At 45.5% G+C, this 25,187-nt stretch overlaps 1 protein-coding gene and 1 long non-coding RNA gene across 4 annotated transcripts in view; one reads left to right on the top strand and one right to left on the bottom strand.

The window, feature by feature from the left end:
• LOC142874274 (uncharacterized) overlaps window positions 1-14,036 on the top strand; it is a 29,036-nt gene extending 15,000 nt beyond the window's left edge. Inside the window, exons 2-3 of the long non-coding RNA XR_012922086.1 lie at window positions 1,871-2,105; window positions 13,834-14,036. This is a non-coding gene — a long non-coding RNA (uncharacterized LOC142874274). The remainder of the gene's footprint in view (window positions 1-1,870; window positions 2,106-13,833) is intronic.
• APBA1 (amyloid beta precursor protein binding family A member 1) overlaps window positions 1-25,187 on the bottom strand; it is a 215,519-nt gene that overhangs the window by 36,618 nt on the left and 153,714 nt on the right. For all 3 annotated transcript variants that reach the window (XM_012736829.2, XM_012736836.2, XM_076008642.1), the window contains exon 3: window positions 4,438-4,533. In XM_012736829.2, coding sequence (XP_012592283.1) covers window positions 4,438-4,533 — 96 coding nt within the window. The remainder of the gene's footprint in view (window positions 1-4,437; window positions 4,534-25,187) is intronic.

The raw sequence follows: 25,187 nt of genomic DNA, 5'->3' as shown, positions 1-25,187 counted from the left end.
TAAAATAAGAATAGAACAAAGGAGCAATTTAAAAACTCTGGAATTTATTCTATTAAGTAACACCTTAGACCAAGCTCAGTCTTCTAACAGCACAGTTGGAAGTGGAGATGGTGGGCAGAAAGAAGGTTCTAGAAACTGACAGGATGGCAGCTTACATGGCTGCTCTCAGAGGACCAAAACTTGCCGTAGGCTCCTTTCACAAGCAGATGTCCTCGACATAACTCTGAGTGAGATAAGAGTAGGAGATTCATTCCTGCTTCAACTAATAATAGAATCTGTAGCTGCTGTGTCTGGGGCAGGTTGGTGCAGGCATTGCCGGACAGCAGAGAGCTAATATTAGAGAGTCCCTAAAATGGGCAAAAGGTAAGGTTCGCATGGCCAAGATTTTCATTGCTGAGGATCTGCCAGGTTTTAGATGATCATTTAAATCAGGGGTCCTCAAACGTTTTAAACAGGGGGCCAGTTCACTGTCCCTCAGACCGTTGGAGGGCCACTGTAGAGTGCGGTGCACATTCCGCACATGCGCACTGTGGGCCCAGGACGAGTCGGCTGCTAGGCAGGACAGGCAGCGGTGGCAAAAACACCCAGCAGGCCAGATAAATGTCCCCACAGGCTGTAGTTTGAGGACGCCTGATTTAAATAGACACCTTTAAGAGAAAGGGTATCTAGCACTGAATAGCTGCTCAACTGGCTGACTTGAATAGATGGTATATTCTGGGCATCTGGGGGCTGGAAGAGGAAAGGGCTCTGGGTGAGGGTCGGGATGTTGCAGGGAGTAACCATTCTAGCACTTTACACTGTGCTCTTTATTTGGAAGATGGGAATGGCAAAGAGATGTTTAATTAGTTAATACTTGTGCAATATTCTAAAATTAGTAGTGTTGTTAGGTGAAAAATTGGGGGCAGTTGAAGAAATATGGTGTTAAAACTCTAACTCAATTCAGGACAATGACACGAATTCAGTGCTAACACACAATACATCTCACCGGGCAGGCATGCTCCCCGGGATGCAATGGCTCCTCACACCAAGGAGGGTGGATTTCCTGTGCACCAGGAATGGAAGGTTCCTGGCTGCTAATGCATTTATGGAAAAACGCACACAGAGTGAAAGCCAGGATACATGGATGGAGGGAAAAGAACTCTAATTTCTGCAGTGCTTTACCCAGGTGAGAAGATAGGCCCAGGTGAGGACAAATGGCTAAGTCTGTCTCATTCTGGTTGGTTTAAAGAAAAGAAAAATAAACTCCTAACTTTATGATATACAGACACAAGCTTGCTTCTTCATAAGGGCTGAAGAATTTTAAATTATTATTTCCCAACTATCTCCCTTCACTTAACCCAAGTAGCCAGAGCTCTGGTGTAATGAGAGTTTACTTTGTGAAATCAAAATGGCTTAGCCTCCAGGCACATCCAAGAAGCCAATTCAGATTTTCTTAGACTATTAGGATACTTTTCTGAATGCTGATCTTGAAGACAGTGTACAGATTTTGGCAGAAGCTACAATAGAATTACTTTAGTCTATAGCTGTAAAAGCTGCCATTTTATTTAGAGCTACAATGGAGGGCATTTGGTAACATTCACTTATTTTCTATTCATGAACTCATGACTAGCTTTCTTTAGTCTCTGGGGTAGTAAATTTTTGAAAAAAAAAGAAGAGTTTTGTGAAATGAAAGAATCTATAATTATTGCACACAAGGAGGATTTTCATCATTATTTCTAAGGATATGCAGAAACATGTGCCAAGTCTTGTAGGAACTGAGAAACTAACAAATTTGCCTTGCTTATTATATCTGCTGCATAATCAAATGCTGAATATTTAGATGTCTGATGAGCCCTTTGTTTTCTCACATGTGCATTGGGATGAACATCAGTTGACCCTTAACATTCAAGAATTAATAAATACAGTTGTACTCAAAAAGCCAAAGGCTAAGACCTTGGATGCGTGACAACTGGAATAATGACAGACAAGCGACCCTGTCCACGCAGCCTGTGACCCGGAAGCACTTTCCACCCTAGGAGTGGCAGACCCTGGCGGTTAAGAGCATGGACCCACAGGAGCTCTGGATTTGAATTCTGGCTGACAGCTTATGAGCTCTGTGACTTCGGGTAAGTTACCTAACCTTTAAGCTTCCTCACCTAACAAAGGAGGACAATGATATCTACCTCTGCCGGAGCTAGCTGGCGACGTGCGGCACCTGGAGTTAGGGGGCGAGGCTGAGAAATGAAGAGACAACAAAAAGATGGGGACGGGAGGACGGAGTCCTTGCTGACTGCCGCACCTCGTTTATTTCAGTTGCTGTATTTATACAGATAAGAACAAAGGAGAAGCGAAATGCAAAGGAACAGGTGGTGCATGTCTTCATTAAACCAGAAAACAAAACAGTTTTTGTTTTTTTTAACCTTACGTCACTTTGATAGTCCTTTCCCTCGCTTAAGCAGTTTTTTAATTTATAACTTAACTTTTTTTCTGATATAAAAAAAGCTACAAATACTCAACTATGATCACTCAGACAGTTCAAGGGAAGAGCACCCAAGCGTAATTAACAATTCTGAGAAAGGAGTGTGCAGGGCCTGGGGGGCTATAAGCTACGAGGGCTGTGTGCACAGGATTACTTTAGTGACCTTCTATAACTGCTACTGCTATCTCTAGCACCCTCTGTGAGCTAGAAGAAAGGCCAAGAATGTCAGAACTATGAGTTAAGGCGCCAGGTGCTGTGTCTCAAGGACCCCAGTGTTCTGGGCAGCAACCGCACTTTAACTCTCCCGTGTTCGGGACAGCTCCCAACATACCTCAAAAGATTATTTTAAGAATTAAATGAGATGCTATTTGTGATTTGCTCAGTGCAGTGTCTGGAGCGCTGTGAATGTTCAGGAGGTGACCACGCTCATTACTGTTATTCCACTGCAGCTGTCACTTTCCGTCTTATATTTGTTCTCACCTGTCCACGTGCTATGAGTAAAGTATGAGGCAAACTATGCAATGGCAGGACCAGCAGAAACTGTGACCCCGTCACTCCTGTTCCAATGGCCTGGGGGCTAAGGATCAACACTAGAGGAGGTCAAAGTATATTTCTCGTCTAAGTTCTAATGTTGGTGTCATTGCAGAGAAGGTCTCTCTGTGTTAGTTTGGTTTGATATGAATATATTAACAACAAAAAAATACACTTCTCCCTTGCATAAATATTTAATGGCAAATATATGCGTATTCAATGATACTTTAAGGGTAAATTTTAACTAAGATGCTCTTCAGAAGCGATCTGCCACTCAGATTAAAACAGAGATTGTTTTCTTTCATTGCATTTAACATAAAATTATCAGCAAAGGGAGGGAAAATGAGACCATCATTCATTATGTGGTTTGCCTCTTTAACACATCTCCTCAGCGTTGATTAGGAGCATCTATATTTAGAGTGAGTGAGCCCACACACGGATTATGGCACAGGCCAATATTTACCTGATGCTGTTGGTTCACAAGGTGTGGGTGACAGCCAGGTATAAAAGGACATCAGGTACAGGAGAAGGCAGTGGCTCCCCTACCTGCCCTTTTCTAGCCCCAGAGACCTCAGTAGGAGTAGGCGAGAGTATTCTCACTTAAACATTCTCCTTAAGCAGGGCAACGATAGGACTTGTTGTCCAAAAGGGACACGTTAGAGCTACACTGTCCAATAGTCCTCAGTCACGTGTGGCTACATAAGTTCATTAAAATGGAATAAAATGAAAAATTCAGTTCCTCAGTCCTACTGGCCACATTCCCAGGGCTTAGCAGACACATGAAGCTAGTGACCACCATACTGGACAGTACAGAAGTAGAACAATTCCATCACCATGCAAGTTCTGCCGGACAGCACTACTGTAGAAAGTGAGAAGGGGCGCTCACCAGGTGGGCTGCTTGGATACTAGGTGGGAACTGGAACCATGCCCCAGGTAAATCGAGACATGTGGTCATCCTGTTCTTATGTAAGATATTTCACTTGGGCCTGAAATACATGGGTGTTTAAGAAACCAACTCATTTTCCAAAGCACACAGTAACTACAAATCCATGGTATAAGAAGACACCCAATGCCATGAAGAAGGATGCTGGTACATGCAGCTTTTGGTGTCCGATGTTCAGTGCTGTCCAACAGAACTTTCTGCAATGATGCAAATGTTCTGTAATCAGCCCTGTCCGATGCGCTACTAGTCACAGATGGCTACCGAGCACTTGAAATGTGGCTAGTGTGCTTAGGATGTGAATTTTTCATTTTATTCATTAATTAGACACCTGTTGCCAGTGGCTACCAAATTGGATGAATTGCACACCGGAGAGGAGAAATCAGACATTTTCTCCTGAGGTTAACTTAGGTCAGGAGCTCTTTAGGGGGCTGTATTAGAAAGCACAGAGCAATATTAGGATAAGGCAAAACAGGCTGACAGCTTTGGAGACAAAAGGGCACCCTACCTCTTTATTTGTGGAGGCTTCCGTGGGGTCACTGGGGTGAAGAGGTGTACTCGATGACTCGGCACCCAGGGGTGAGGAACTGCCAGGAGATGGAGACTAGAACACAGCAAGAGGATAAACACAGTGAGAACCTGAGGGACTCAGCGAACACCTGGCTGGGGAGAGAAGCAAAGCAGAACGCAACCGCACGGACATTTCAGTGGGGAGAAAGCCTCTTTACAGAGAAACTGCCAACCATACATAAAACACCTGCGGTTTCCAAGCTTGCTGTCTCAATTCCTGCCACACTTTAAAAGAGCTTTTATAGCTCTGGGTCTTTTCTCCCTTTAGGCCAACTGTTGAAAGAAAATACAGAAAAAGTTGAATATCAAACTTAACATCCTAAATGAATAGAGCTAAGGGCATTACACAAATACGCTTAAAAAATTATTTTCTTACTGAAAGATGCAAACACTCAGGGTACCAAATGTCTTACAAAATCACCTGCCCAAGATGATATGAATGGAAAAACAAAAATTAAAACACATATTTTTAAAGAGGCAGCTGGGACTGATTTTGATGATGGGAAACCACACAACCTGTAATTTTCCTAGTCAGTTCGGATTTTGGATATTTTGTCAGATTTCATGCACAGGCCATTGAACATGGAGAGAAATTTCAGCATCCAAAGCACCTACCCTTGCATGAACAGTTCAAAAATCCTTTGTCAAATAATATGCTTGAAAATAAGGCTTAGAAAAATAGGCTCAGGGAAGAATGGCCCCTCTGGGGTATGGTATTGCCTCAGTCGATGGGGCCCCAGCTCCTTGTACCGCCAGGCCCTGCTAGAAGGGGATATGAAGCTCCCAGGTCTGCACGCACAGCAGGTGCCCCATAAATACCTGCTGAATGGATGCTCCCCAAAAAGCAAGCAAGCACGGGAATAGGACTCACACAGGCCCTGAAAACACTCCCCAGCCAGTACCCAAACAATTCTGTGTGACCCCTGCAATCTTGGCAGGTGAAGGGCATCTTCAGGTGCATCACAGGGAAGCTTAAGAATTCTGCAGCGCTGGTCCTCTGGGAGCAAGGATGCCCTGCTCCACAGTGTGCCGGTGCAGTTTGACAGAAGGCATAAAACAGAGAGAAACCACACCAGGATGCATTCTCTCAGGGAGCGTGGAGATGTGAACTTGGGCAAAGAAAGCAAGATAACACTAGTGCTTGCTTGGACCCGAGTCTTGATTTCTTGACACTGGCTCCCTTGGGAAAGGGAGAATGTTTCACATACCAAGGATGTGGGGGTGGGGTACACTCTCAGTGAGCATTGTGTGAAATAATAATAATAAAAAAAAGCAATCTTTTCCAAAAAGTCTAAATTATAGGAAATTTAGGGGACGCCAAATGCACAGAAAGATGAGGCAGTGAGATTCACTATCATTCAGACTAGGAAGGTGTGCAATCCCACCCCATTGCTGTAAGGCCCGGATCTGTTTCCGGTGACCCTAATTCTGGGCAGCGATCGAGGTGAGGACCAATGAGCCCCTTAAATACTCACATGCAGAAATCAGACTCTGCAGTAAAGCCAAGAGGGCAGGCACGGCAACAGCAGCCATAAAGAACCCCAGGCCCCGCAGCCCCTGGCCACAATAAAGCAGCCCTGTGTGGCTTTAAAAAGAAACACACAGGATTTTTCATTCGGCACCCGAGAGGACTGGTGGGTACTTACTGATTTAGCTCTTTGTTTGGCTTACTCAATATTAATGGAGTGAAGTCTTCAGGAGAATTTAATGCCTTTGAATTTTCCCAGTTTTTCAAACCTGAAGAGCTTCCTCAGGTATTTATGGCTCTATATTTTTGCCCCCAAGTAATTTCCTCTGTCGCCAAGAATTTAAGGGTCTCTAGCATCTGGGGAAGCGAGTGCAGCTGGATGCTCTTTAGTTGCTCGCTTGTGAGGGCTATGTAATGCTTTCATCTAAAAAACATTCCCCAGAGTGTCTCACTTTTCCTATTTCTCTGTTGCTCCAAGTCTTCTAAAAATGGATTCTTTGCAACTTTGTGGGCACCGATGACTTTAGGATGAGGTGGGAAGACAGGTTACCTGGACAGTGAGCAGCAGTGCAGACAGAGAGATCAGATCCACAGGAAAGGGAGGCGACTAGTGCTGGGCACCCGCCATGGGACGCCGGTGAGGAGGCACAAACGAGGCATTGCCCTCACGGGGGCTCTTGTGGGACCCACACCAACCTCAACAGGGACCCTTTCTCCTTGGGCAGCTGAGGCTCTAGCCTTTCTGCACGTGCTTGAGCTCATCCACGCTCCCTTCCATTTGCACCTGCAATTAACCACCTCCACTTAGAGACCTCCCCCTCATTCCCTCCCAGGTTCAATGCTCAATCCAAAAGCATTCATCTGGCTGACGCCTTCCCAGACGCTGTGCACGGTACACTTCTCTCCGATGGCATGTGCCTGTTGTATGATTATCTGTTCACGTGTATGTCCCTCCACCCCCGAGAGCTCTTGGGCAGTAGGAACCTTGTCTCATTGGTTTTCATCATCCAAGTGCCTACCCTTGGGTCTTGTAACCAGTAGGTGCTCAGCAAATGTTTGCAGAATAAATGATTTCAATATAGTTCTAGCTTTACAATGTTTTCCAACTTGCATGGGGAGCAGATACATTACAGATCCACCCACTGCTTTCTTTGATTATTTTCTAGCACCTTTTCCACTGCTGTGTGTAGAACACTCGATCTGCATTTTGAATTACAGAAATGGTCTTTGCCTGTAAAGATTCTATCCTGGGCTCCAGCAAAGCTCTTTTGAAGCAGAAAGCTCTCTCCAAATAAGAGAGGACCCCATCTGGCGGAAGCCTACAAATCGCCAAACCATTGTCGAAATGTCAAGGGTGGACAGACACCTTTGGAATAGACACAGTGCCCGAGAAGCCTGAACAGTGGTGTTAGTATTCAACTCACCTCAAATGTCTGCTGTAAAAGCCCTTTGCACCTTACCTCCAACTTCTACCTTGATATACTCTTCAAAGCAGAGGAAAAAATCAAGTTACATAATACTTTTTTATTTTCAAAGAATATATTAGAGGCAAAATCTAGCCAATTTTGGTAGATATAATAGAAAAAGTAAAAATTATCACATATTTCTCTATCTGGAGTCTCATGCCTTCTGGGCTACTGGATGGGTATTTAATATTAAACAATGGGACCATTTGCCTACAGGGGTGGAGAGCAAACGCGGGACTGGGAATTCACAAAGGTAAGTGCTGAACATGAATGTCTATCTAGGATGGAGCATTCAGAGATGCCTTATCCACAATTCCCTTCTCTACATAATTACAAGAGGTCTCCTTAAGCTCAACAACTTGTCTTCTGCAGATTATGTTCTAGCAGATTACGATCTATATTTTGCCACCGTAGCTCTGGGACTCCACAGAGCAGAGCTCCTAGCCTGAAGACTTAGGCTCTTCAATGTCAAGACAAGAAATGGATTGTCCTGTCCACTGGCGCTGGAGCCAGCAGTGGCCTTGGGATGCCAGAGCATCCCAAGGGGAAGCTGATTATTTTCATTCTGATCGAACATCTCCTAGGGGCAAAGACTGCACAGCTGGTGGTCGGGGTGAGACAGGAAAATGGTTCCAGGGACTTCCAGGCTATGCTTGTAAGGGGGAAAAGCAGCGCACGAATAATTATTCATTTATTCCTTCATCAGACATCTCAGTGCCTACCTGCGCTTCTGACACTGGGCCAAAGAACAAAGGGAAGGAGCTATGTTTCCAGAGAACGGGAGGAGGCAGATTGTAAAGGCAGGGGCGCGGCAGGTGGCTGGGGCGTTGATCTGTACAGTGGGGGCACGGAGGGGAGGGTGTGTATCTGGCAGTGCTTCCTGGGGGAGGTGACGCTTCAGCTGAACCCTACAGACTGCAGTATTGACGGAGTGGGGTGGGATAGGGACAGCGCAGCTCTGGCGGGGCAGGGAGAGAGGAGGCTGAGAAGCTGGGCAGTACGTATCACCGGTGTCACCCTGAGGGTGACACAGGGCCTTGCCAACAGCTCCTACTTTCTGCCAGGGTTTTTGTCTCTTTTTTGTGAGTCACTGACCTGCTGCTCTCAAAGAAGAAGCCCAATGTAGGCACCTTGTAATGGTTTCCTGAGTTAAACAGGAAGATGTAAAGGAGTGAGAGGTTGAGTTCCACTCTCAACCCTCTTCCCTTTCCCTTGATCCTTTTTTTTTTTTTTTTTTTTTTTTGAGACAGAGTCTCGCTTTGTTGTCCAGGCTAGAGTGAGTGCCGTGGCGTCAGCCTAGCTCACAGCAACCTCAAACTCCTGGGCTTGAGTGATCCTTCTGCCTCAGCCTCCCGAGTAGCTGGGACTACAGGCATGCGCCACCATGCCCGGCTAATTTTTTATATATATATCAGTTGGCCAATTAATTTCTTTCTATTTATAGTAGAGACGGGGTCTCGCTCTTGCTCAGGCTGGTTTTGAACTCCTGACCTTGAGCAATCCGCCCGCCTCGGCCTCCCAAGAGCTAGGATTACAGGCGTGAGCCACAGCGCCCGGCCTCCCTTGATCCTTTTATAATCCCTGGAAATCTGCAGGAAGAGGAGACGACAACTGGACCAGTTGATGGGATGATCATGAGAACACCCCGAAGCTGGAGGTGAGGGCCCCCAGCCTCTTTCCTTTAAGGACTGAGGCAGGACCTGTGAGAGCAAATCCATGATTTGGAGACGGGCACAGAGACACTGAAAGATTTCTGGAGAAATTCCAGTCAAGAGACACACAACAAGTGAGTTCTATCTGGGCCATTTGTTCATTTACCCTGAAGTGCTGACAGAGTCTGAGCAAGCCCAGACCCCTGTCTGCCCCCAAGGAGCTCCAGGTCTGTCAGGGGAGCTAGAGCTATAGGTTACAAATACAGGGTGTCCTCTGTCAACAGTGGTCATTGTGTAAGTCCCTGCAGGAAAAGAAAAGTTGTAATGACACAAAAACAGTCATGAATGAGCCAACTACGTACAAGGTGCTATAGTTTGAGTGTGTGCCCAGAATTCCTATGTTGGAAACTTGGTCCTCAGTGTAGCAATGTTGAGAGGCAGGACCTTTGGGAGGCGACTGTGTCATGAGGGATTTGCCCTCATGAATAGATTCATCCACTCATGGATGAACAGGTTATTGAGGGAGTCGGTCAGTCACTACAGAGTGGGTCTATTATAAAAGCCAGTTTGCTCATCTCTCCTGAGGCCCTCACCACATGATGCCCTGTGCCCTACCAGTAAGAAGGCCTGAACCAGAAGCAGCTGCTTGACCCTGGACTTCCCAGCCTTTAGAACCACAAGAAATAAATTTCTTTATAAATCACCTAGTCTCAAGTATTCACTTATAGAAACAGAAAACAGAGGAAGACACAATATCAGTGCCCACCTGAACAGCCCTCCTCCCCAGACACTAGCATCCACCTATCTGGTCCACACCGTGGTCAACTGGTCTCCTGCTGACTGCTGGGACCATGTGACATTATGAGGAAAAAACAAAACAAAACAAAACAAAACAACCAAAACCCAGCAAATACAGTACAGAGAGGTGTAAATATTGCAAAAATAAATAGCAGAATCGCATAAAGTTGAAGAAGGCAAAGTTGGGGAATTGCTTAAACCTGCTACCGACAACGGAGGAGTTGGCAGAGTTGCACCAATTAAGAAGAAATAAATGGAAAGAATGATAACATCAGAACATCAGAGGTGCTTTGAAAGAGGATGACAGGAATATCTAATAATTAGGAGAGGCCTTTAGGAAAATTGAGTCAGTCCTTAAACATTTTTGCTGAAATGCTTTTCTTCATGATCATAACGACCCTTTCTGATCATGCTGCAAAAGTCACATGTGAACTGAAGAAGACTACTTTATTGTGTGATTCAATGGCTTTTTAGTAAAAAAAAAAAAAAACCCAAAAAACCTAAAATCAATACTAAATCAATATAAAATCAATACTACTACTCTGTTCTAAGAATTTGTTTATAGTTGGAATTACAATCTAGGTGCTGCTAGTCAAAAGATTGTGTTTATAATTTTTAGCATTATTTTCCAAGGTAAAGTTTTAATCCAATCCCTTCTTATCCACACTTACTTTGAAATTTTGGTCCTCATTTTAAATGAATTAATTTTAAGTAGCTTTTTGAAGGTAAACATATACAGGGATTCTTTAACAGTGGCCCCCAACCTTTGTGGCACCAGGGACAATTTTTCCATGGACTCTGGGCAGGAGAGGTGGAGCGCAGACAGTGATGCAAGCAATGGGGAGTGGCTGTAAATATGCTGCCCCTCCCCCCACTGCTCACCTCCTGCTGTGCACCTGCCCCCCCTTCCTAAGTTTCTTGGAAGACAATTTTTCCAGAGGTGGGGGGGAGGGGGCCAGAGCTCTGCGGCCTGCTCCCTAATAGGCACAAGGGTTGGGGACCGCAGCTTTAGAACACCCCTTCCCCTGGTTAAAGTGTGACATGACATCTGCCAAGACAGGCGCGAACAGAGAGCCTGAGAGCAAGCTGGAGGAGAGACAGCGGGCATGCAGCAGCTGGGCCAGGGACACCTCCAGTGGAAGAGACACAGGATCCTGTCCGGTCACAGTGCCCAGGACTCAGAAGGCCATAGAGAACAAAGTCTGTTGGTTGGCTGAAGTTAAAAACAAGAAACAGCCAATCAATTGCTAAGATAAGAGGTGTAGCTTTCAAAGCCACCACCACCTGGCTCTCCAATATTAGGGTCCATTTTCAAAAGCACAGTGTGATTATAGGGAGCACAAGTTGCATGTCTCCCTTGAAAAAGACCTTGATATTTTAATGGTATATTGGGGCTGAAACAAGTATGTTTCAGGATAGCTAAGTGGTTAGGTGCTCAAGCCCCCGTGTCTGGCAGACCAGAGTCTGACTTCTGGCTCTACCACTCATGGCCCCGAGCATGAGCAGGTTATCTATGCTCTCTGATCCTTTCCAAGAAACGGGAAACAGTTACTACCCACCTCCTGGGGTTGACTAGAGGATTAACTGCACACTGGTGGTTGCCTCCGTGCCCGGGGACGTAGAAAGCACTCTACCAGTTTTAGTAAGTCTTTCATGATTCCAACAGCTACAAAAATCATTTCATCCCTCTGGGAGAGTGCTCACAGGGTCAACACACACCCAGGGGGATGTTTTCTTCCTCTCATCCTGTTTCTTCCTTATTAAAATTTTATCCAAGGATAAAAATATAAGCAGACAAAAGACTCTATAAAATCAGACCCAAAAGACTCCACATTAATTCATAAGCCCCAACACTCTTAATAGTATATTGGTAGAAACAGCTCATTACTGGCTGAGGCTGGGGGTATTCCAACTGCTGTGTGCAACTTCCGGCAAGTTCACTGTCTCCCATCCAGTAAAGCATTTCCGAACATGAGGGTTGAGGGGGATGCTATTAATATCGTAGTAATTGATCTACGAAAGAGAATAACGTGCATATGAACTACTTTATTGTCAATTTATAGCGCAGCTCATGCGTGACCTTGATCCATCACTAATTAGGACACCTGGTGAAAGACCCCAGCCTGCTCTAGCCAACTTTAACAAGTCTCAGTACGTGCTGGCCCCCCTTTGTCCAAGGAAACTCAGTGACAAAAATTCATTGCAATGAAGGGCAGGAGAAAATAATTCTCTAAAAATTATACAGTTTTGCCAAACCCTCCTGGGAATGAATTATTTAGTAATTTCACATATGAGAAACAACTCATAGAACCTGAGAATAAGGTGTGTTGTTTTTTTTTTCCTTCTTTTTAGGTGACCATGCAGCCAACATACTACTTAAGACCATAGCACCAGGAGCTCATGAACCCCTTCACCAGACCCTCTCACTAATGACTTATTTGCTGTCATTTTAAACACAGTGTCAACAAGCTCTGAGCAAGTCAGTCCTCCATGCAAAAATCTTTAGGCACTCCTTTTTGCTTATAGATTAAATTCTAGACTCTTTACCTTGGCACTTAAGGCACTCCAAGGGTTGGCCTTAATACTGTATGTATTCTCTTATCATCAGTTCAAGTGGAACTATTAATATTAATACTTTCTGTTCCCAGTACATAACCTGCGTGTTTCTGCTCAGTGCTGCTGGTTATGCTCTTGTCTGAACTTCACAAATCCACGAGGCTGCAGAGGTCAATTTCCATTTCAACCACGACCTCTCTCCTGCAGTCTTCCCAGTTCTCTTCAGTAAAAGGAATCCCCCCTCCTGTAAGAATTGTTTGCCTGCATTTTATCTGCAGAATTCTTATGGCACATTACTTTCTCCTTTGTATCTCATAAAAATATTATACTACTATAGGACAATAATTATATTTTAATTACAATATTTTAATAAGCACCATGAAGGTAGGATTTATGATTAATTTACATGTTTTCCTCTCCAAGTGCCTAATACAGAGCCTCCCATAAAATATATAAATGCACTGAATAAATGGAAGGATACATAGATGCATAGACATCTATCTTGTTGTGTCAGAGGAAAAAGGAAATGAAACATAGGTTATATACAGAGCAGGTCTGAACACATGTAGTACTGTACTTATGTGCTCATGAGGTCACTGGTACAAGCAGCTAAAGGTCCTTCACTGGTTCTTGATCACGGTCTGTCTCCCTTCCCTAGTGGACATCACCTGCAAGGTGTGCATCCCCATATGGTTAGAATAGTATTGTGGATACAGTAGTGGGAACAAGTGTCCTCAAAGGTGGCATTTCATATAGACTGTAACCAAGCACTTGGTCATTCAATTCCTTTCCAGCCTGAACATTCTGGTCCTACTCCTTTTTCTACATGGAATTTCAAAGGTATAGTTACCTAGGTCAGGCCATGGCACACACCCTAGTTCTTCTGGTAAACTTCTGTTTCGAGACTGCGTGGGGCTTCTCAAGTTCCAGGGTACTCAAATAGCTTTTCCACTTATGCTATTGGTTTATCCAGCTTTCTCTCTTTTCTCAGATCAATGTACATTGTTTCTTTCACTGATCTAAGTTGTTTTAAATTAACCTTCTTCCATGTTAGAATTATAAAAATAAAACCCAAATGTATGATTAGTTTTTTTCTTGCCCCAAGATAGGTTTGTTCTTCTGGAAATCGAAACTGGCTAAGAAATCCATAATTATTCACTCTCAATGCAAACTGTATTATGGATGCACATTTGTATTTCCTTAATGTGGTAAAGTAGGAAAGTTATCATAGGCATTGTAGGGGCATAATTATGTCATTAAAATGATAATAGCCTGGGCTTAATGAAGTGTTTTATATACACATTTATAATGGATTCAATTAATACCAATGGAACATTTTGAGATAACTGTCAATTAAAACATTCCAACTATTTCTGTTCTCTATTTTCCCATAGGCAAAGCCGTCTGTTCCCAGCCCCAAGTCAGCCAGACCCATGTTAAAACTAGAGGGCAAAGACATGGACCACCTGGCACCTTAGAGAGCCTTGCACAGCTGAAATCTCAAACAGAAGGCGATTTCATCATTGGGACACAGAAATAATTCATATTATCAGCATCAAAGAATTCCTAAAGCCATGCTCTCCAAGGCAAAAAAATTAACCAGTTATCTACAAACCAGAGTCATCAGTGTAAGAGTGAAGCCACTTATCTGATAAAGCCGATCTCTAAACAAAGGTTATCCTTTCTCCCTCTGCAACAGTCTCTCTGTTTTCATCTGGAACGCAGTACAATCTGGGCACATGAACATGCCCTGTATTCACTTCCTCATTTAAGTCCATGCATCCCTTCACTGTCTTCTCACACTTGCATTCCCAGGCCACAGACCCTGAGCTCAGTGGGAGGAAAAACCAAAGCCACTGTTAATGTGTACTAAGAGCAGCTTACAGCACGCAATTTGCTGCAAATAACACATTACCTGCTAAGAACAGTGACAGTGACCATTTATAGAAGGCATAGAGTGTGCCAGGCACCGTACGAGGCTACATTATACCCATTACCTCCATTTGCCAGCAAAGTAGCTCCAAGCAATAAAATCCTTGTGTGCAAGGTACTAATCTCGGTTCCTTGTTATTAGCATCACGGAAACAAAAGACATAACACAGAGCATGGAAACCAGAGGCTGCGTTGCCCAAAGTGACTCATTTATTAGAACGTGGAGAATAAGAATGCAGTGCGCTGACAGGGACACACAACCGGCACAACCACCCTTCCACGCACCCTTTCTAAGTACCTGATCAAACATCCCTTTCTCTCTCCTGGCCATCTTGGACTTCCAACTACAGGCAAACCTGACCACACTTCCTGCCGTCCTGGGGCATGCCGCGCTCCCCGTCTATTCCTGCTGTGCTCAGTTACTCCTACCGTCCAGGGAAACGCAGAGAACAACTCACAGTCTGGCAGGACGAGGAGAAGAGAGCCAACAGCAGAGTGGCCAAATGTCATTTGGAAGCCTGAGGAACCACCTACCTCTTCTTCTTCGTGACACTCAAATTGGTACATCCAAAAGTTCTCCATGTTTCCGGGTGCAGTCCGGGCAGCTGGGCCAGCTCTCGTGCTCACGCTTGCAAGCTGAGGCTGACTCCTGACCTCGGTGCCCGTCTGGAGGACTGTTTCCAGCGGTGTTGGATGCCCACGTCAATCGTGCAAAGGTAACAGGAGATGCGACCATGTCCCAGGTGTCCAACCCCTCCGCACCAACCCCTCGGTGCCCGGGGAAGTCTTGCGTCACCAGCGGAGCATCATCTGCTGATGCTTCTGACAGCGAGCCGCCTACCCCCCTGGCAGTGGCACCTACTATTTCTGGAGAAAATAAACTTGGCTCCGAGGTGCTACCAGAAACTTTCACACACTCCGAACTCCGCTGCGTTTATAGAACCTGTGAAAAAAGCACCCGACTCCTGTGGAAGGAAGGGGTGGGAGTTGGGGGAAAAGAGTTTCTCTCGGGCCCGGCGTCAGATGCACCTGGGCACGTGCTGAGAGCCCAGAGGACGCTGTGGCCAGCCAGCGCCCCGGCCTCTCTCTGGGGCCCGGGACGCCCTGTCACGTTTACTGAGTGCCTCTGGCAGCCTCGCGCTACAGCGTCAGCACAGGGACATGGCAAGCCAGCTGCACCAACACAGATAAGAGCTGCCTCCACAGCCGGCCTGGCTGGAACCAAACCAACAGATAATCCCAAACTGGGTTCAAGAGCTGGACCAGAGCAGACCAGAGGAAGGTCAAGACAAGCATGGGTGGAACCGAGCTGCAGGGGAGCTTAGGCACACAGAAGCGAGCAGTGGGGTTCCGCAGGTAGAAGACCACCGTGGGAAACAGGGCCAGAGACGGTGTCCCCAGGCATTCCCTGCTCTCTCCTCCTTGTTCTGGCGTTTCTGACCACTCCTGCTGGCGGTCGGATCGCACCTACTGTCACCAGCCTCAGGCCGATGCAAGTCCTGTGGCTGTCAGCCACCATTCAGGAAAGCCCTTTCAAATTCATTGCAGAAGGTATTTCTTTCTAGCTTGCAGCACTGGGCATCTCTCAAAACACTTTCTTCTTTCCGTAAAAGAGAAAAATCTTTGGGTGTTGATTTTCATGTGTCCAGACTAAACACTCCCTAACATTTAACTCTCCCCAGCTCATGGTGAAGCCATTTTCCCCACTATCAGTCTGGAAAATTGCATTGGTTTGGATTTATGAACAGCCCAGGACAGGGAGGCTGAAGCCTTTAGGAGTCTCCACTGCTGCCGTGGAAAGCCTGTAACTTTTTTCCGTTGTTAGCCAGAGAACAACCAGCACACAGGAGACTTAAAAATTGCTAGACAGACTCAAAGAAAACTGCTAGGCCTTCTGGAAGGTTATAGAACGCACGTACACAGAGTGCCCTATTGGCGCAACGGAACTCAGAATTCCTTCCTGGGCTCCTTTGTTTTCATTGTTTCTTCCCTTTGATGTTCATCCTGCACCTGAAACCTGCTTAATTATTCACGACCACCTTCTCCATGCCTCGTCAATAATGGATGGCATCTGTGATGGAAAACCTCACCAGCAGCGAGAAGGCAGCTGAGACGGGAGCTTAAAGAATAGAATCCTCATGCCACAGCCAAGGGAGAAACCGAGGCCCTGGGAGGACAGCCAGCCTGGAGGCCCGTTCCCTCCTGTACACCCTCCCCAGCGACAACAAGACCCCTTGACTCTGTGCTTGCCAACCTTGTTGATTCATGGCACACAGAGAAATGCTAATATCTGTACAAGACACTGAGTCGACTGGAGAGGACCTGGAGCCCTGAAGGAGGCTGCGCAGGGGTGAAGGCACCGCGCCTGGAGGTCCAGGTCACCCCCTCCCCAAAGTCCAGGGGGACCATCTGCACGCTGGTTGGAAAGCTCTGCCTTAACTTATAAGAGGGTCTTTACAGCCAATGCTTTTGGAAACAGCAGTCCCTTGAGGACACAGCTGAAATCCCTCTCCTTGTGAACAAGCCCCATGGACGAGCTTGTTCCCGCAGGACAACACCCCTTCTCTCCCGTTTCCACGGCCCTCCCTAGCCCCGGCCTTCTCTGCCACAGCCACCGCCCGGTTCTGTGGGGCTCTCACACTCCTTCCCTTTTCCGCCAGTTTGGTTTTATGCTCCAGTGGTCACTTTGGGATCTGCAGATCCGCCTACTCTCAGCTAGACAACAAAACACGTGCAGCCCAGGGGTTGGGACTGGCTGACAAGGTCAGGGGGGGCGGGCAGGGCCAGCAGCTGCTCTGCCCTAAATTCGGGCCCAGCAGCAGCTCTTTGCTGGCATAGATATCGACAGACACCAAATGTGGTGGGCAGAGCTCTCCGATGGCCCCCAGCGAGCTCCACCGCCTGGGTATTCTGACCCTGTGTAATGCCTTCCCTGGGGAGGGAGCGTGCGTTAGCGACTTACTCTAAGCAATAAAATACCGCAAAGGTGATGGGATGTCACTGTGATTGGGTTAAAGACTGTGTCTTCCATCTTGCTGTCAAACTGTATGGCCCTCTCATCTTGCATACTTTATTAAGCAAGCTGCCAGGTGGCAGAGGGACCACGTGGCAAAGAACTGATGATGCCTCTGGCCAACAGTCGGGGGGAACCGAGGCCCTCAGTCCAACCACCCGAGTGGAGCTGAATCCTGCTCATAAGTGTGAGAGCTTGGGAGCAGATCCTTCCTCGGGACAGCTTTGAGACGACCGCAGCCTCTGAGAGACCTTAAAGGAGAGAAATTGTGACATAATCAACATGGGTTGTTTTATGCCACTAAGTGTTGGGGCAATCTGTTATGCAGCAGTAGACAGACAAGACACCTAGTAAAGATTCATATGACAGCCTCCAGGGCAGAGGAGGCTCAGAGGTCTAGCTGGGGGCCCAACAAAGGACTGGCCTAGAGGAGACTGGGCACTCTGCACCAGCAGAGCCTCTGTCTGTGGCTGCTATCCCCTGGGGCCTTGCACAGAGCCTGAGCTATAAAAGGAACTAAAAAATATTTATTGAAGGAGTGGATGATAAATTGTAAGAGGCACTTTCATTTTTTGACGAGGGACAGTAGTCACACTCTCTCTAGTTCACTGGCAAAATGAGGAATAGTGTAGCTTTGTGGTCAGGTGCTATTTCTTATTCCTATAGGCATCCGGTGCTCAATTAGTGCCTTCAAAAGTGTTAGCAGGGGAACTATAACAGCTCAATTTAGCCGAGCATGGTGGCTCGATCATGCCATTGCACTCCAACATGGGCGACAGATCAAAGCTTTTTCTCTAAGAAAAAAAAAAAAAAGCTCAATTGAATCCCTTTATGGCTGCTGTCCCCAACCCCTGGGCCAAAGCCTGTTATGGGTCTATAGTGGCACATCACCACCTAAGCTCTGCACCACACACCCAACCCCCACACCTAGTCCATGGAAAAACTGTCTTCCATGAAACCTGCCCCTGGTACCAAAAAGGCTGGGGACCGCAGCTTTACAGCACTTTGCATGAAAGAGGGTTGAGAACACATTTATTCCTTTGATATCATTCACTTGCCGAAGGAGAGGTTTCCCATCCTTTTCTGAGGTCTGCTTGGTAAAAGACACTGGGTCCCATCTCTGCTGGCCTGGCAGTGGATGATCTGGTTCTAAGGTTGTGCTTCTGGATAAGTTTCCAGGATGTTGACCCAGAGGGCTGGCCAGCCCCCTTTTTCTAAACAGTCTAAACCATATAAGAGAACAAATTTGGTTTTAGAGCCAACACTGGGATGCACACTCTTTCACAGCAGGTGAGGAGAACCATCTGAGGCAAGGCTGCTTGGAGTCTGGTCCTCTTCGGGCCACAAGTGGAGACACACGGAAGCTAAACATCCTAGGACCACCCTCCGCCTCCCCAAGCCTACATCACATTCCAGCCAGGAATCGATCCACTTGGGGGAAGCGGGCTCCAACGGAACACATATTCATCCTAAATTCTTTCTACTTGACTTCAGATCCCATTTCAACTCCATCCCTTGCAATCCAGATCCTAGAAAACTTGTGGCTGGCCAGAGCTCTGCGAGGAGGTGTGGCTCAGCAGGAGGAAACCTCTCAGTTCAGAATACCCTAACAAGCATCCGTCAGGAAGACGGACTCGTTCTGCAGCTAGACGGTTCTTTTCACTCGCCCTTGCAAGCTTGACAACACAACCGCAAGGTCAACGGGATAAGATGCTGCTAACAAGTCTTAATGAATTAGCATGTGCTGTTGACCTTGCTCAATAGTCTCCTAGCAACGGTGGGGGAAAAAAATCCATGTTGGCGGCGAACTGAATTCAGGGCAGGGCAGGGGTGACATCGGTTAACTCAAGCCCTAGATAAAGCCGGGGTGCTGTCTACCCTTGTTACATCATCTTCCTCAAAATTAAAAAAAAAGGTGGGCACAAAAGTGCTTATGATCAGGGCAGGTGTTCACACCAAGCCCTCACTTGCCAAGATTTTGATGATACCTCCCTCTCAGCAAGCGAGTGGCTGCTTTCTGACTAAGAAGTGTTAGCGCTGAAATGGTTTCCTGCCTCAAAATACTTCCTCCTTGGTCTCTGGGATCAGGAGCAGGATGCCAATGAAAGGTAAATGTTATCCCAACAGGGCGGCGCATGTTGGCTCTATCACTACTTAGCAGTTTAGTTTGACTCAACCAGACCAACCCCGGGAAAAAAGGCTGATGATATATATACTGCTGCTAAAGGTAGAAGACAAGAACTCGAGTCACCGGAGGGCCTGACCAGAATAGGCAGCCCCATGAGAGATCTGAGTGCTGGGGACAGCGGGGGGGAAACACCAGCCCAGGGAGGGTGAGGAAGGGGTTGCTAAAGGCTACCCACCAGTTCAGTTTGCCAATGGCCAACCCCAAACGGTAAGCAGGCCTTGACTTCCTAAGGTAACAAACACCAAACTGTGATTCTTTTTTTTTTTTTTTTTACAATTTTAGAAGAATTCTTTTATTTATTTATTTTTTCTGTTAACCCTAGGTCAAACTTTATTTATTTTTAATTGTTTTTATTTCAGCATATTATGGGGGTATAAACGTTAAGGTTATGTATATTGCCCATGCCCTCCCCTCCCTCCTCGAGTCAGAGCTTCAAGCGTGACCATCCCCTAAATGTTGCACATCTCACTCATTATGTTTGTATATACCTATCCCCTCCTCCCCCCTCCCACCAGCCCGACACCCAATAATAAATGTTTTTCCTTTAGAAAGGAATGTTGATCCATTAGATGTTGATCCATTAATACCAATTTGTTGGTGAGTACATGTGGTGCTTGTTTTTCCATTCTTGGGATACTTCACTTAGTAGAATGGGTTCCAGCTCTATCCAGGAAAATACAAGAGGTGCTATATCACCATTGTTTCTTAAAGCTGAATAGTACTCCATGGTATACATATACCACATTTTATTAATTTTTTGTTGTTTTTTTTTTTTTGAGACAGAGTCTCACTCTGTTCACTCTGTTGCTCAGGCTAGAGTGCCATGGCATCAGCCTAGCTCACAGCAACCTCAAACTCCTGGGCTCAAGCGATCCTCCTGCCTCAGCCTCCCGAGTAACTGGGACTACAGGCATGTACCACCATGCCTGGCTAATTTTTTCTACATATTTTTAGTTGTCCAATTAATTTCTTTGTATTTTTGGTAGAGATGGGGTCTCGCTCTTGCTCAGGCTGGTTTCAAACTCCTGACCTTGAGCAATCCTCCCGCCTTGGCCTCCCAGAGTGCTAGGATTACAGGAGTGAGCCACTAAGCCCAACCTCAAACTGTGATTCTTATTTCACATGTCCATAGAGGACTCAATATGTGCAAACCATCTTTTTCTCATAGTCTCCCTGGGAAATTGATCTGATAACTCATTTTACTGATGAGGAAGCAGAAGCCTAGGAGGAAAGCAAGTGACCAACTCAAGGTAACTGCAGCAGGTTAACCACAAGACAAAGAGTTATATGGAACAGATACTCACTGAGCATCCAATTTGAGAGACTTGCTCTGACAGAGATACAAAAGTGGGATGAGACACTGCCTTTGTCCTTGGAAGACCAATAGTGAATTATAGAGGCGACAGGCTAATCCATGTAGAAAAAGCAGAAAATAAGATACTAAAAGAATTAAGTGTTAAATAAACCATAGTCTGCAGTTTAAGTCACTGGTTGCCGATTCAACCGGTCCCCAGGAATACCTACGCCAAGACCCAACCTCCAGAGATTCTAATCAGGAAGTCTGGAATCCTGGAATCTTTGTGCTCAAAGAGTGAAGCCCTGACTTTACTGAATGGCAATGAGATCTGGATTAGAGGTGAGAGCCAACATGGTAACAGGTGTGGAGTAGGGGCCAGTCTGGGTAAGAGCAGGAGATTTGGCATTTTTTTTTATTTTAAAGATGATCATATTTATAAAGAAATAACATTCCATAACTCCCCAGGAGTACAAGGGCCCCAGCACACGACTGGGTTCCATATGGAATTCAATTATCCATGATATATCTGTTCCTCTCCCCACACCGTCTCTTCTGCCCTTCACAGCCCCAGTCCACTTACGACAGAAAATGCCTGGAGCGCACAGCTGGTGGGGAGGATACAATTTTTCTAAAGACTTCCGGGCAGTTTCTTGACCCCCCCCCCCATTAAGTGAGCATGTCGGACACCCAAACCTGCGGCCCTGTGTGCTGACATCTAACCGCAAAGTGACAACAAAATTCTCTCTGGCTAAATTGTCTATTTCCTTCCCTGTTCTTTGTCCCATCGTTTCTCGGCAGTTTCACACACACACTGGTGAGACAATCCATTAAAAAGTTGAGAAAGATTCCTCTTGGGAGAGGGGTCAGGTGAAGAGAAAAAATTGGAGCCTGGGGGTTTAAAAAAAATCAATCTTGCCCATCACTTTCTTTTATTTTACAGAGCACAAAGTAATTGGAGAACTTGCCGTCTGGCGTGCAGACCATCGACAAGGTTTGCTCAGGTGACCCCCATATGCGATAGTCTGATGTGAGCAGGGACACCCTGACAGGCGACAGGGCTTGCCTGGGAGCTGAACTGACAGGAGAAACCCTAAAGGTGAGTCAAAATAATTGGAGATAATATTTCAAATTCAGGAGGAGAGAGCAAAAGCAAGCATGCTCCTAACTCCTTTTGTTTTTTCCATGATTGAAGTGAATCGTCTGTTCTTCAAATGGGATTTCAAGGTCAAGCCTTTCCATTTAAAAGATGTAACAGTAGGATCATAACATCTTAAAAAAAAAATTACACTGTCCACACCAGGTCCTCACAGTTCATACAAAAATGCCTCATTTTGTTGCTGTTGTTATTGATAACTAAGTTCTATTACTTAGAACATGACTCCCAGTTGGCAGGGATAAGACACTTTGCTGCAGACCCTAAGCAGAATGGGCCATGAAATGCACACTGGGTAAAAGAGGTATCTCAGAAACCTTTCATTTTTAAAGTAGGGACCACAGCTGGGCATGACGGCTCACGCCTGTAATCCCAGCACTTTGGGAAGTGGAGGCAGGAGGATCACTTGAGGCAGGAGTTCAAAACCAGCCTGAGCAACACAGTGAGACTTCATCTCTACAAAAAATTTTAAAAAATTAGCTGGGCTTGTTGCACCAGCTACTTGGGAGGCTGAAGTGAGAGGATCACTTGAGCCCAGCAGTTCAAGCCTGCAGTAAGCTATGATTGGGCCACTGCACTCCAGCCTGGATGACAAAGTGAGACTCTTTCTTTAAAAAAAAAAGAACCATTAACCTACTTATGTACACAGACCTAGGGGAGAAATGAACGCATCCACGCTTCACCCCGTCAAGCTAAACTCCCACTGCAGTTAGTATTCTTGCTGCTAGCCTTCCCACAAACGTTCTGTGGTTTCTGAACTCCCCAAACGAAGCACACTATCAGGCCCACAGCTCCTGAACTCTTCAGGTTTTTCATTGTCAAGTGTAAATCCACTTGCCAATTAGTGTTCTTCACCATAAGCAATACAGCCCCCATCTTGACCTACTTTTTATGTCTCTACTCTTATGTGTGGCACGTAAGCCAAATGGGAGTGTGCATGCTTAACACAAACACTGCATGAAATTCAAATGAAAACCTTTGTACCCTTATCTTACCCCATAACATAGTTAATAAAGCAGTTATTTCCTATAAATTTGTACACAGAATGCACAGAAGTGTTTGCCCGTCTCTATTTTTCTAAGAAAACACTAACAATGAGATGATCCCTTTGTGCAATGTGGGATCTCTGAGGAATGCTTCCAACTCTTTCATATTTTTCATTTAAGGCAAAGAAATACATGAATATAGTTTTAAAAGTCAAACAACTCTATACGGCTTATGGCAAAAACTGAAGTCTTTTTCTCTCTCCTTCCTCACTCCATAGTCCCACTCCCAGCTCTTCTAATACTTTTTTCTGGTGTTTATTTCCATATTCATAAATACCATGTCTATATTGCCTTGCCTTGATTTGTCAATTCAGAAATTATTTCTTGGCTTCTACTATAAACAATAAAGAATTACCTCTTTTAAACTACATGTACCCTCATCCTCTCAAAATTACAATTTTTGGTTAATATTCAGTGTTTGCATTCTGAAGACTATACACATACTCTTCCCTGCTGAGCCACATGAATATTATTGCATTTCATGGCTGTATAAGAATTGTTTTTACGGAGGTAAATAATTGAGTTGTTTTTCTATTTGCTTAGTCCTCTATGTACTAAACAAACATTTATGCCAAACTCTCCTAAAGCCATCTGCCAGTACAAGCATATCAGGGAATCTCTCAGTTCCACTCTTTCTAGAAACCTAACCAGACCCCTCTAAGCTCTAGTCCACGGGACTGGTGACTACCTTGGCCTGCACAGTCATCCTGAGATCTCTTTCTCATCACCTGGGGATTCCCCTTACTGCATTCCTGTGTTGGATCCCTCATTTCCTGATCTCACATCTTTGTTCCTGACTTATGCTTCCATTTGGCGAAAGCAATCTTCTAATAGTTTCCTGAGAAAGGGTGCATGGGAGGTCAATTTTCTGGGATCCTGCATGTCCAAACACACAGTGAACTGGAAATTAGCCTGGGGGAAGGTCCCCAGTTTCCAGCGTTGCTGGAAGTCCGCCATAACTGTGATTCCTGATCATCTATAACCTGTTTTTCTCTCTCTGAAAGCCTGTAGGGTCTTCTCTTTCTCTGTTCTGAAGTTTCTGTGGGTCTTTTTTATTTCATTGTTCTGGACAGATACCCAGTAGAATCTTTTAATCTTGATATTTGCATGTCCCTTGGCTCATAGACACAGTCTTTCATAATTTCCCTCCATTTTATCTGTGTTCCTGCTGCTTTCCATTCTTTTGCGGTAATTGTTCTATTGCCTTGAATGTTTCAACTTTGTCTTCTAACCTTTCTGCTGCAGTTTTTTTTTCTTTCTCTTTTTGATTTCTGCTGCCATATTATTTAGTTTAAGAGTTCCTTTGTTTTAAAATGTTCTTTTTGTCCAAATGGCATCCTATTCTAATTTAACTGCTCCCTTATTTGCTCCTACTTTTTGAGGATATTGATTATAAGTGTTTTATAGTTTCCTGCTTTGAGCACTACCTTTATTTCTCCAGGTGTCTTTTTGCATTTGCTTTATGTCTTTGTCTCTCATGTTAGACATATTCTTCAAATGTCTGGTGCTCCTTGCTGTTCATTCATATTTTAAGAGTGGGTCCCCAAAAAGCCTACTGGGAGATCATGAGTGGCAGAAGCCTTTACTATGGGGTGATCAGGTGAGGACCCAGGTGTTGTGCTGGGAAACCCCCAAACATCAATATCTGTAGTTATTTTCTTTTGGGCCTGCCTCCTCAGAGAGGAATCTCTAACCTGCTGGGGACTGGGGTCTTGGTGGGTTGAGTTCTAAGCTTGACAACTAAGAATTCTAAGGCATCCTTGGGATCTCATTGCTTCCTAGTCCCTATGTTCCCATTTCTCACTGCAGCTAGAGGCCCTGGTTCACTTCAGTGCTTCTCTTGTTCACTCTTTCCTTATAGAAGCCTCCCATCTTCTTCGGGGAGGAGGAGTCACCTGCCTGCACAGGCTGGACAAGGCATTGGGAAGTCTCATGTCTCCTATGACAGCCCTTCAAATAATCCTCTTATTTCTTCAACCATACCCCCATATTCCTGCCACCTGAGCTAGCTGGTGTCTCAAATTCCCAAGCCTTTCTGGGGGGTGGTCTATGGCACAAATCCCCACAAACACTTGGTAGAAGAGACAAAACAGAAACCTCATCAATGTATTAGTCAGGA

Source organism: Microcebus murinus, chromosome 12 (assembly GCF_040939455.1).
Source record: "Microcebus murinus isolate Inina chromosome 12, M.murinus_Inina_mat1.0, whole genome shotgun sequence".
Lineage (NCBI taxonomy): Eukaryota > Metazoa > Chordata > Mammalia > Primates > Cheirogaleidae > Microcebus > Microcebus murinus.
The sequence above is the reverse complement of the archived record's forward strand: the minus strand, read 5'-3'. Positions and strand labels throughout refer to the sequence as shown.